The 11011-nt window shown below is 40.3% G+C and overlaps 1 protein-coding gene across 2 annotated transcripts in view; it reads right to left on the bottom strand.

The window, feature by feature from the left end:
* ITGBL1 (integrin subunit beta like 1) overlaps positions 1–11011 on the bottom strand; it is a 215913-nt gene that overhangs the window by 2372 nt on the left and 202530 nt on the right. Inside the window, exons 9-11 of one of the 2 annotated variants that reach the window (XM_072760972.1) lie at positions 7760–7906; positions 798–911; positions 278–359 (exon numbers count right to left, since the gene is read on the bottom strand). In XM_072760972.1, the coding sequence (XP_072617073.1) occupies positions 278–359; positions 798–911; positions 7760–7906 (343 nt within the window). Of the gene's footprint in view, positions 1–86; positions 360–797; positions 912–7759; positions 7907–11011 lie in introns of those variants that run through there. The other variant, XM_072760973.1, reaches the window with a different exon arrangement.

Here is an 11011-nt window from a genome sequence, read left to right as displayed (position 1 = left end):
CAGTGTCTTCCAGGTGGCAAAGTCACCCTTGTTGAGAACCACTGATGTAAATTCTGGAAGAAAAATTCTTTCTGGCGTTATTTACATCAGACTTTGCTTAACTCATTTTTTTAATGGGTACCCAGACTTCATGCAGGCATTCAGAGACAGAAAAACATACATTAGTCTGTTTGACCTGTCCTAGTGGTGATTATACATAGTTTCCTTTGCATTTATATGTTCTAATGGCCTAGAAAAGTAAGACTCCAGTCCTCTCCTGTGGAATTGTTAAGGATACTCTGTGCCAAGCCAGATTTCACATGCATTTCCATTCCATCCATCCCAGCATTCACAGTTCCCACAGCTGCATATTCCATTCCCTGCAAGAAAATACACAAAGGAGTCATCATTATGATCAAAGCTCACCAAGTTAAAATATGTTATTATCAACCCTAGCCGTTCATAATCAAAAGCCATTCCATTCATCTTCTGCAGATTTTATGGTGCAGCCACCTCAGTATTATCTTATTAAACAGCTATGGGAAATCTGATCTTTCAAACCATTCCTGGCAGCTACTTGGTGCCACCAACTAAGTTGTATCCATTCAGTAGTGACCGCCCTGTCTCATTCCAGCTGGGCTTTGTCTGCATCTCTATTTCCCCTGTAACGTGTTGAAGCACATGTACTTTAGAACCACTTCTCAGGACTCAGTAATTGGGAGAATAGCACCTTCTACACAGCCACCGGTGCTGTTGGACTTTCTCACAAACGGGGGCCGGGACGAGGTGCAGAGCAACCCGCAGAGGTCACAGCGCACCTGTGCAAATGAGGCCGTCGTGCTTGTCACAGTCCCTGTCATCACAGTCACAGAGTTCTCCCGAAATATACCACTCTTCGGCAGAGCAAATGCACTTTCCACAGTGGCAAGAACCTGCAATCACAAAGGGCATTACTTGCTGTCACCGCATAACTAAAGGTTTCTGTCTAGAATAGTACACCGTCAACGAGCACAGACAACAGGCTTCTAAAAAACCCATCTTTCAAAGGTAAAAGTTTATCGAAGAGCCTGTTGCTCAGAGGGGAGCTTTACTTACCACAATTCATAAAGGTCATCCAGGAAAGGCTTCATTATGGATCTAGACAGTTGCAATTAGCCTTAGCAAATGTTCCGTGGCCCAGTCTTGTTGAAAAGTCAGTAAGAGCAGAGTGTGCTGATTCTAATAGATGGCCTTCCAAAAAGGTGTTCAAAAACAGATGCTTTTTTCTCTTTTTTTCCCCCTGAATTGAATCATGTTTTAAAAGCATCTGCTCTTTAAAGGAACTGAACGGTAAGTTCTATTAAATAAAGATGCATTTTATAACTAAAATTACTACTACTTTATTGTGCTTCTAGTTTTGGAATTTTGTCTACATGATTTCTTAAAGGGGGAGCGCATGTGCATATTGGATGGCTCGTTAAAGTGCTTGAAATGCACACATGACCATTCGTAGGCATTTGACTTACAGGACCTCACTCTCGGGACCCCCCTGCCATGATCAAGGAGAGTTCTAATCTCCCCCAGAAGTTTATCTTCTATGAGGCTCTGGGTGTAACTAACTTTCTCAATACTTCACCCATTTCTCCTCCTTTTACTTCCTACCTAATAAAAAACTTCCTCTTCTGCTATTAAAAATATTTTGGTATACTGAAAAACAATTTTATGAGTGGTATATTTAAAAGAAAAGAAAACACATGAATTAAATGGTCCCACAAAAAGAATAAACCCTCCATGTCCCGACATGACAGGCTAAAAAACCCTCACATGGCAAAATTACTTCTATAGCAGCAGTAAAGACAACTTTAAAACTAAAAAAGAAACACATAAAAAGGACTTCCCCTTCTTCTATTTCCTTGGCTTGGTTGTTCCTTCCCAACGTGATTTCCTTTTACTACATGAGGGGTATCACTAAATTTTTCAGGTCAAAAATCACCTTAAGAGAATGTGAAGTAGAAAAAGTATTGTGATAATTTAACAAAATTCTAGACTGGCTAAATTCAAGATGGATTGGGAGGGGGGTAGGGGTCGATCATTACTTAGTGCCTATCTGAAACACAATGATGAAAAATAAGTTAGCAAGCCAGGAGATAAAAGTAGCTAGAGAAAGGAATATTATATTTGTCATAGATATCATGAAAGGATTCAAATAAATGGGTCTCATCCCTTAGTCACTTTGTGATATTTCATGTGGAAACTGGCATGTGCTTTTAGCTACAAGAATCCCCAACAGCCAAATTAAATGTGTGAAATGCCTTGTCACCTTTCTCAAAGTAAGGGAGTAGTCAGAATTAGTGATAGGCTGACAACTGTGTTTTCACTGATTAACCTCTTGCTTAACTACAGCATGATTTCATTTAGTCTTGATGCTTTTCCTGAGGGTCTAGAATGATCTACACGCTCTTGAGCACAATCTAGACAACTTTTGCTTCTGATGAGTGGCTGGAAGGCTGCATAGGACCTGTGAGCTGAGCCTCCTGGTCAGTCTGTGAGGGATGGTGGCTCCTTCTTGGCCACTTGCAGGTACAGTTCTTCCTTAGTTTAGAAATCTATTTATCTTGGCTTTATAGATTTTCTTTCCATTTTCTTAAGCACAGAAATGTTCAAAATACTACTCATTAGCAAATGGTTAACGATATATCTACAACAGAGAAAACTTGGGGCATTTCATTGACCCTTTATTGCAATTTCCTCAGAAGGCACCATATTCAGTGCCGTATTTCCATGAATAGAGGAAGATTAATTATTTGAAGAATTTGAGTGTTTTTAGTTGTTTCTAAAATAGTGCCTCCCTCACATTGCAAAATTATTTCTACAAAGAAGCAGATGCAAATGTCTTTATATGTCCATGAGATTTGTGTATCACACCTAGCATATCTTTTTTTATTTTGTCGCAATTCGTGAAAAGATCTTACACTTCATTTTTAAACTTATCCACCTGGCTCTGAAACTATTCTAATCACTGCTCTAGCTTCTGAAATGCTTAGCTTCAGGCCATATCAAAGTATTTTCCTAAAACTGATAAGCTCAGCTGAAGTTAATATGGTATACATTGACAGACCGTTTGACAAGTCAATTCCAGTTCCCAAAAGTCTACTAGTTACTGAAAGACCTAGAATGAAAAATGCGGATTGATTTTTGTGTGTTCTGTGAAAACTAGCTTTTCTTGGTCAGCATCTTCCCCCAGCTGTGTTGTTCCTTCCTGTTTGCCAATTCCCAGTGTATCTTAGAGGTCGGAAATTCTTCTGTGGCTTGTGAAACTAGGAATAGCCATGCGTGTAATAATAACACAGTGGGATAGTTATTAGGACCTTTATAGCCTTTGTTGTAGAGTGGTCTGGCTGTTTTCATTGATAACAAGAGGTCAAACTGCCTGTCTCTGTAAAGGGAAAAACTGAGGGAAAGGATTCTATCCGACAGACATAGGGTTCACGACAGCCAAAAGGTGACCAACTGTTTAGCTCAGCTGGCCAGGAGCCACTCACACCCATGAGACCAGTCCAGCCATTGGGAGCAGCTGGCTGATCTTGGCAGGAGTTCTCAGGTAGTAAGCTCAGGACCAGGACCACAACATCACTAACTCACTTACTTGCTTTCTCAGTATAAGGACCCCCAAGAGAGCTCTGATCTCCCTTCTGTGCTTCTTATTGGCTTCCATTCCTGGGGAGCCAGCCACATTTTCTCATTTGTCTTCAAAGCATCCTTAGGACTTAAGAAAGGGAAAGAAATGAAATTCTTCTGCCTTCTTGAAAGAGGAGAAAATGGAAGTACCAACAGGATAAGGGAGCTGCCCAGGGCCACATGGATCAGAAATAAGTTATCCCAAGATTTCATTCAGATTCAGTCTGTTCTTTGTCTACCTCCCTACCTATCCATCATGCCTCTCACAGGAAAAACTTTCATATAGTTTCAAAAAATGAATTGTTATGTTCTCACAGCTCTGACAGGATAGCCACATCGGGTGAAGGAACTAGAATGCTGTGCTATAGCCGGGTTTTGAAGCGCAACTAGTACCTTTTCCCTTTCCTAGGGATGGAAGACAATAAGCCCGAGGGAAAGGGGATGACAGGTGGGTGGGCATGCACACTGTGACTTCCATGGCTGGTGCAAGACTCTGCATGTATCCTTGAGAGAGTTTAGGGAGGCATCCAATGATACACAACTACAGTCATTGTCACACTACAGCATCTTTAAGAGGATTACAGGTGACAACCTGGATCTAAGTTGAAGTTATGAAGGTAAAATCCGGATAAACAAATCCCCAAACAGCCTATGAACCACGTCACGTATTCCGCAAAGGTGGCTAAACTCAGGGGAGACCTGGCTCTAAGCTCATCCCTCTGGTTATTCACAGAAACAATTTGAGTCTAAGGCCGAGGCACCTTTGTTAGCTGCCCCATTAATAAAGTTGGACTTTCTTTTTCGTTCATCAAGCCTGACAAAATGCTGCAACCTGACATCCCAGCAGGCAGTTTTCACTATTGTACTAACTACTCCATCTGTTATGAAGGTCACAACAATGTATCTTGTTTTAAATTTTTCTATGGAGTGATTTATTGTCTTGGCTATCAATTTGTAAAGAAATAAAACGCTATTTCTTCATCGTCTCCTGAGGTGACAACTTTATTCACAGCTCATGGGAAGTGCATGTTCCAGACTTGTCTTTCTGGTGGAAACATTTAGCTGGAAGTTTGGGCCACTACCCAGCATCCATGTGACCTCAGGCTTATTGCTCACGCCTGTCTCATATTTGGAGAAAGAGAAAGGCTCCAACTTCTTCTGTGATCATCAAGGGGAAGGGTTTTCTTTTACAAATTTGAGAAAAAGTTTATGGAACTCTGCCAAGCCCATGAGATCAAGAAATACATGGTCCTAGTCAAGTCCCTTGGCACAGACTTCTCTAACATGCCGCCACCATGTTAGAAGACCATTAGTCTACTTTCTGGACTACTTTTCCTGTGGTTTTTGGGTGAGGGTGGAGTGGTACCCTCCATGGGGACAGGAAGAACTGTGGCACCCCTACTCTCTTCTGGGCCTACAGTTTCATGATCTTGGTTTTAGCTCCTTTCTTCCTCTATAATCCAGCACTGATTAGAACAGAAGGAAAGAAGCCACAGCCAGCTGCTGCCAACAGTAGGAATGCCCACCGTCGCCACTAACACCAGCTTTAAAAAGTACAGCCTCCAAGCAGCTTTTACATTCTAAGTTTAATGACTCTAAAACTCTCTACTCACAGAAGGATAAACAGCTTAGACAAATATACTTTCAACTCTACATTGATCTTTGGATATATTTCCATCACCCAAAGCAAACAATTCGAAAAGGCATTAACTAGAGAGAGATTCCTTGTTCTGTTTTGTTTTGAGGAAATGTCTTTGGGGCAATATTTAGTCAACTTATTTTTTTTTTTGCATTTTCTACATTTATGATGCTGAAAAATAAGACTCTCCTCAGAAAGTAATGGCTTTAAAAAGAATGTTCATCTCTTCCAAAGAAACGGCTCCTTTTTGTATGAAATTCCGTGTAGGAAACAACAGACTGGTATTTGCTACATGGGTGAGCACGGCTTTGTGTTTTCTTCCTATGCCTACAACTGAACATGACTTAACCAAGGCCAGCTTGTGGAAAAGGTTAACGATTCAATAGTGGGGGGTCTAATAAATACACACACACACACACACACACACACACACACATACGTGCACACACAGTACCAAAGTAGCTGCTTTTTAAAGTGAACAAATTGAAATGAGCACACTAATGTTTTAATGTGACTGGGCATCATCATTCTGTAGAGTTTCTGTGAAAAGTTACTATTCTTATTCCAATGGTAATTCCATTATGGAAAACCAACTAAAAAAAAAAAATCTAACCTTTAGGGCTCTGTGTTTGGAGCTACACTCAGAAAGAAGAAATCTAATTCAGACAGGTTCATCATTCTCACTGCTTTGTTATTTGCAGGACTGCCTTCTGATCAGATAACATTTCTTTTCTCCTCTTCTGCTTCCCCCTGGAAGGTAAATCCATCTCTACCTCCTTTCCTGTTTTCCTTGTTAATCTCCTCCTCCACAATTCCTTCACCCTTTTTGGCTCTCCCAACAGAGCTTGAACCTAAAGCAAGAGTTTCCAGGAGTTGAGAGCCCCTGACGGCCAGACTGGCGCTAGATTCATCTGGAAGTTGGAATGAGAATAAATTTAATAAGAGAACAAACAGGGAACAAAGTGGTTGCTTTAAACTCATTCGACTGCCACCTGACGGCTGTCATTGTATTAGGTTGAAGGCATGTCCTCCTTGGCACCGCACGGTAAACACAAAGTCTCAAACACGGTATTCCTGGAAACCAAGGACAAAAACTGTTGTCTGTGGATAGTGAGCATGTTTCAATTTCCCGCCTTCTTCCTGGCATTACATGTGGTCCCAGCATTCCATTTGATCTGATTTTATCTTTGCATTTATGCTTAAAAGCCTCTTTGAGCCTGATGGGGGTTGCCTTTGGGGATAGGTAAAGGAAGAGCCACTGTGTAGGGGCACATCCTATTTCTAAAACCTCCCTCATCACTATGCAGCCATTCACTTTGCTTCACCGTGTCTTCTTCAGAAAGATATTTATGTGCTAATCCGGACACAGGGTAGGTGTCTGAGGGAAAACAGTATAGCTTCACCTGCAGCTGTGCCTAATCTGAAAAGGGGAGGGGGCTGTCTGTTGGGCAAGGAAGCTGCTGTGCTGAAGAAGAGAGTCTGGGCACTCCGTGCCATCTAGTTTCACAAAAGGTAGCTCCGGAACATTACTGAGAATCTGGTGAGCTTCCAGAGCCTTCCTGGTGTTTTCCCAGGCACCAGCCAGGAGGAACATGACAGCCTCCTAGATGAGCCCATATGCACTATGAGAACAGGATTTTAAAGTCTCTTCAAGAATTAATACAAGCATATCAACATCAAGGTATCTGACATTTAATCTATCATATCCTTTCTCAGAAGAAATCTGTTCTGCTTTTCTGGGGGAGTTAAGGGGACAGTGGGTAGGACTGCTTTTCTTCTAGAATTTGCTCCTGTGGCAAATGTTTGATTGAGATGGTAGTTCCTATTCAATCAACTTGAAAATTATAAACATGTTGCAGGCCTAAATTTTTTTAGGTTACACATTTGGTTGGAGAAATGGTGATTTTTAGGCCAAAGAAAATGATGCCAGAACAAACTTTGGGACCCCTATACTCCTTTCTTTTTTTATGAAACAAAACATCTAGTTTCTCTTTATGTCCTTCTCCTACCTTCTACCCTCCCCTCCTCCCCACATCCATCTACATACATGATCTGGCCTCTGAAATGCCCCAAACTATGCTTATTGACAGTCCAGATACTTGTGATCACTTTTCTGCAGTTCTGGGGTGTGCTATTTCACATGTAAACTCAACAATTACTCCTTTGTCTTTTTTGGGATCCATTCATTGCCCATTATATCTTGTTGTCTTTTCTTCTTTATATGATTATTCATTACATGTCACTCAGCAATGACGATGCATGCAAGTTGCTGAGGACCCTTCCTCAGCCAATCCTTCCCTAGCATCTCATTTTCTTAGATCCCAAACTTCATGTGGTTAACGCTCAAGTCTTACATCTAGTACAAGCAGAGGACAGCGTAGTTTTCATTCCTGCAAAGTGCAGTCTGTAAAAGGTTGTACATGCTGCTGTACAAAGAATGTGTCAGAACAGGGACCCAGGCCAAGCTCCGGCAGAGATACTCACCCTTCCCGGAGCACAATATGCCATCTGCTGATTCACACAAACTCTTGCTTTGTTCTTCCGTCATGTTACACTTCCGTGGGTGCTGGCAGAGTTTCCCGAACCATCCTGTCTCACACACGCAGTGACCACAGGAACATGTGCCATGGCCTGCAAAGCAATCACAGGGTTGGGGGGTGGACAGGGGCAGTGAGAAGGGGAGATGGATAAATATCCAGCTGAATCACGGCTCTTAAGAAAGAAATATGTAAACCATAAGCCTTCATTTCCTATCAAGCAAACATGCTTTCCCTTCTACAGAGTTAATTTGGCATATAATTGCTTAAGAGGATTTCACAATCGAGTTCCAGATTAATATACTACATTCAAATGTAGCATAGGAGATGGTCTTAGAAATAAAGGAATCTTGCAACAATTTAAAATACAATTTTAGGGGCAGCCCTGGTGGCTCAGCAGTTTAGCACCACCTTCAGCCCCGGGTGTGATCCTGGAGACCCGGGATCGAATCCCACGGTGGGCTCCCGGCATGGAGCCTGCTTCTCCCTCTTCCTGTGTCTCTGCCTCTCTCTGTGTGTGTCTCTCATGAATAAATAAATAAAATCTTTAAAAATAAAATAAAATACAATTTTATCATCCTTGCTTGATACAAAGTACTTCCATATTTGCATTTTTACCAGCATGAAGTCTTAGGGCACTTCCTCATTGTACACACCATGACATCCAGACCAGCTTGCAAGGCTAGTCACGTTACCATGGCTTGCTGAATTTATTGATTGCTCTCCTATTGTTTACTAATAAAAAAACCAAAAGGTTAGCTTCCATAGGAATGGTATCATATTACTTTATCTGTGTACTCCTCCCCTTAATAATAAGAACAGATATAAGTTTAAGTAGATTTATTGTATAGATGTTAAAAACAGCATAAGGCTTAGACTCATATCTGGGACTTCCTTTCCTCCTTTTGTTTTTGCCATTGGCACCTGGTTCTGGGGATGTTTATCTTCTGGTGTATATATAACATTGTATTTATGACAGTTATGCACCAGCATATAAGTCCATCTAATTGCTTGCCACCAATATCCCATTACACTGTCTCATCTTTCACTTTAATTTCTTATTTTTCAACCAATGCTTTATTCTTTCACCTGTACATTCATTACCTTACAGCCAGATCTCTCCAAACAGAACAACCAAAAATTGTTTGGTAAAATTTTACTGATTATGAGTAGAGCATTTTGCTAGGCACCAGGGGCTACAAAAATCAAGCAGGACAGACATGATAGGTAGTTTCAACTGCCACATAGTTTAAAGGTATACAGTTGGCATTCATGGGCACTTTCTTCTTGAAAAGTCTCTCCTAGGAGATTTTCAGGACATGGGACCCTCCTCCTTCCAACACTCCTCTTTTGTCTATTTTTCTACTTTTTTTTTTTTTGACCCGATGAAGGCAGGTGTTCCCTGATTGTCTATTCTTAATCTTCTTTTATCTCTCTATAATATCTCTTTTGAAAAATTCATAAATCACAGGCTTTCAGAGAATGGCAATGATCACAGGACTAAATCTCCAGCCTCTAAATTTCTCCTGAAGTCCACTTCCGTGATTGCATACTTTGTATTCTACTAGCATCCAAACTGACACTTCTACACCTGTGTATACAGTTTTCCTTCCCACAGCTTCTCTTCTGTATTGCCCATTTCTTTTAATGGCACAACTATCCTTCCAGTCATCCAGGTCAAAATATTTTGAATCACGTTTGAACCTCTCCTACTCCTCTTTGCTAAAGAGTTGCCAGAACCTGTTGAAACTACTTCCAGAATGTCCACCAGTGTCACCATCATAAATCTTTGAGAGACCTTCTGTCTGGTCTTTTTCCAACATTTGTGCTCACCACTTCCCATAGCATGACTCCACTTACATACAGCCTTGAGCGCTAGCCCTGTGTGGCTCCCTAATGCTTATGGGATGAAGTTCACCTACCTAGCCTTGCTTACATTTTAGGTTCCTGAAATACACCCCTGTCCTACTTTTCCAACCTCACTCCCTCTCTTCTCTTCTACCCTTTCACATACTTTTTGACTTAAACTGATCTATTCATTGCTCTGTATACATTTCCCAGGCTTTTCTGACTTTGTGCCTTTGCCGAGATAGAAATCCATTGTCCCTACCCTACACAGCCTGGTCCTGATAATTTTCAAGGCTCAGGGAACGTGACTAACACCTCTGTGAAGATTTCTAATATCCCCAAGTGAAGTTCATCTTCTCCTCCTTTGAATTTCTATACTACCTTATTTTTCACTTCTATTGTGGAACTTTATCTTGCACTTTGTAGTATCTAGTTACATATCAAATAAACCCATTACTTGACTGTGAATTCCTTGAGAGTAGGAATCACTTCTGATTCATCACTGTAGTCTTCCAGAGTGCCAAGCACACTGCCTTAGACATAGTGGATCCTCAAAAAAACACTCATAGATTGAAATCATTTTTTAAAATAAAATTCTACTCATTTTTTTTTCTCCACAAATCCTTACAAAGAACCAAAAACTGAATCCAGGGCATGTTTACAGGTCATCTGGTTAATGCATTGTCACTAAAGGACAATGGACAGTTCTTGGATGCCTCTGTTTTATTTTTGTATTTTGGTAGGCTTAAGTTAGAGTCAGTGTCCCCTAAGAGTTACAAACAAAAAAATAGTTATTAAATTGATTGTTATATCAATTTAATTGATATAGTTATATCAATTATATCTTGATTTCTCCAACAAAACAAAAATCCACTGAAAGTGAGGTTTACTTAAGATGTTAAAACAATTGTCCATCTTTGGAGGCAAATAATCTGGGACACAAAAAAGTAAGAAAGAGCTTCTATGCACCAGTGACATAAAGCTCAGGACTTTCCAAATGTTCATGTTTTTACTGACCCTGGATAATAAGAATTACCATCAATTTGATATAATTGGAATCATTTAATCTCTATTGCAGAAAAAAACATTCTCCCTTTGCCTCAGGATATCATTGAGAATAACTAAGTGGCTCCTCACAGCAAGTAATGTAATATAAAATTTATATTCAAGGAAATAGGAAATTGTTTTTCATTTATTAGCTCATTCATCACATCCTTTCACAAAATTAAATTGGCATCTAGCCTAGACAATGGTCAAAATGCACTGGTATTTAAATGTTTTGCTTTGCCATTTACATGGCTTTTCTTTACTTAAAAATTTTAAATAGATTTTAATACAATCTTTTTTAAAT

Source organism: Vulpes vulpes, chromosome 6 (assembly GCF_048418805.1).
Source record: "Vulpes vulpes isolate BD-2025 chromosome 6, VulVul3, whole genome shotgun sequence".
Lineage (NCBI taxonomy): Eukaryota > Metazoa > Chordata > Mammalia > Carnivora > Canidae > Vulpes > Vulpes vulpes.
Note: the sequence above shows the minus strand (reverse complement) of the source record. Positions and strands in the feature narration are given on the sequence as shown.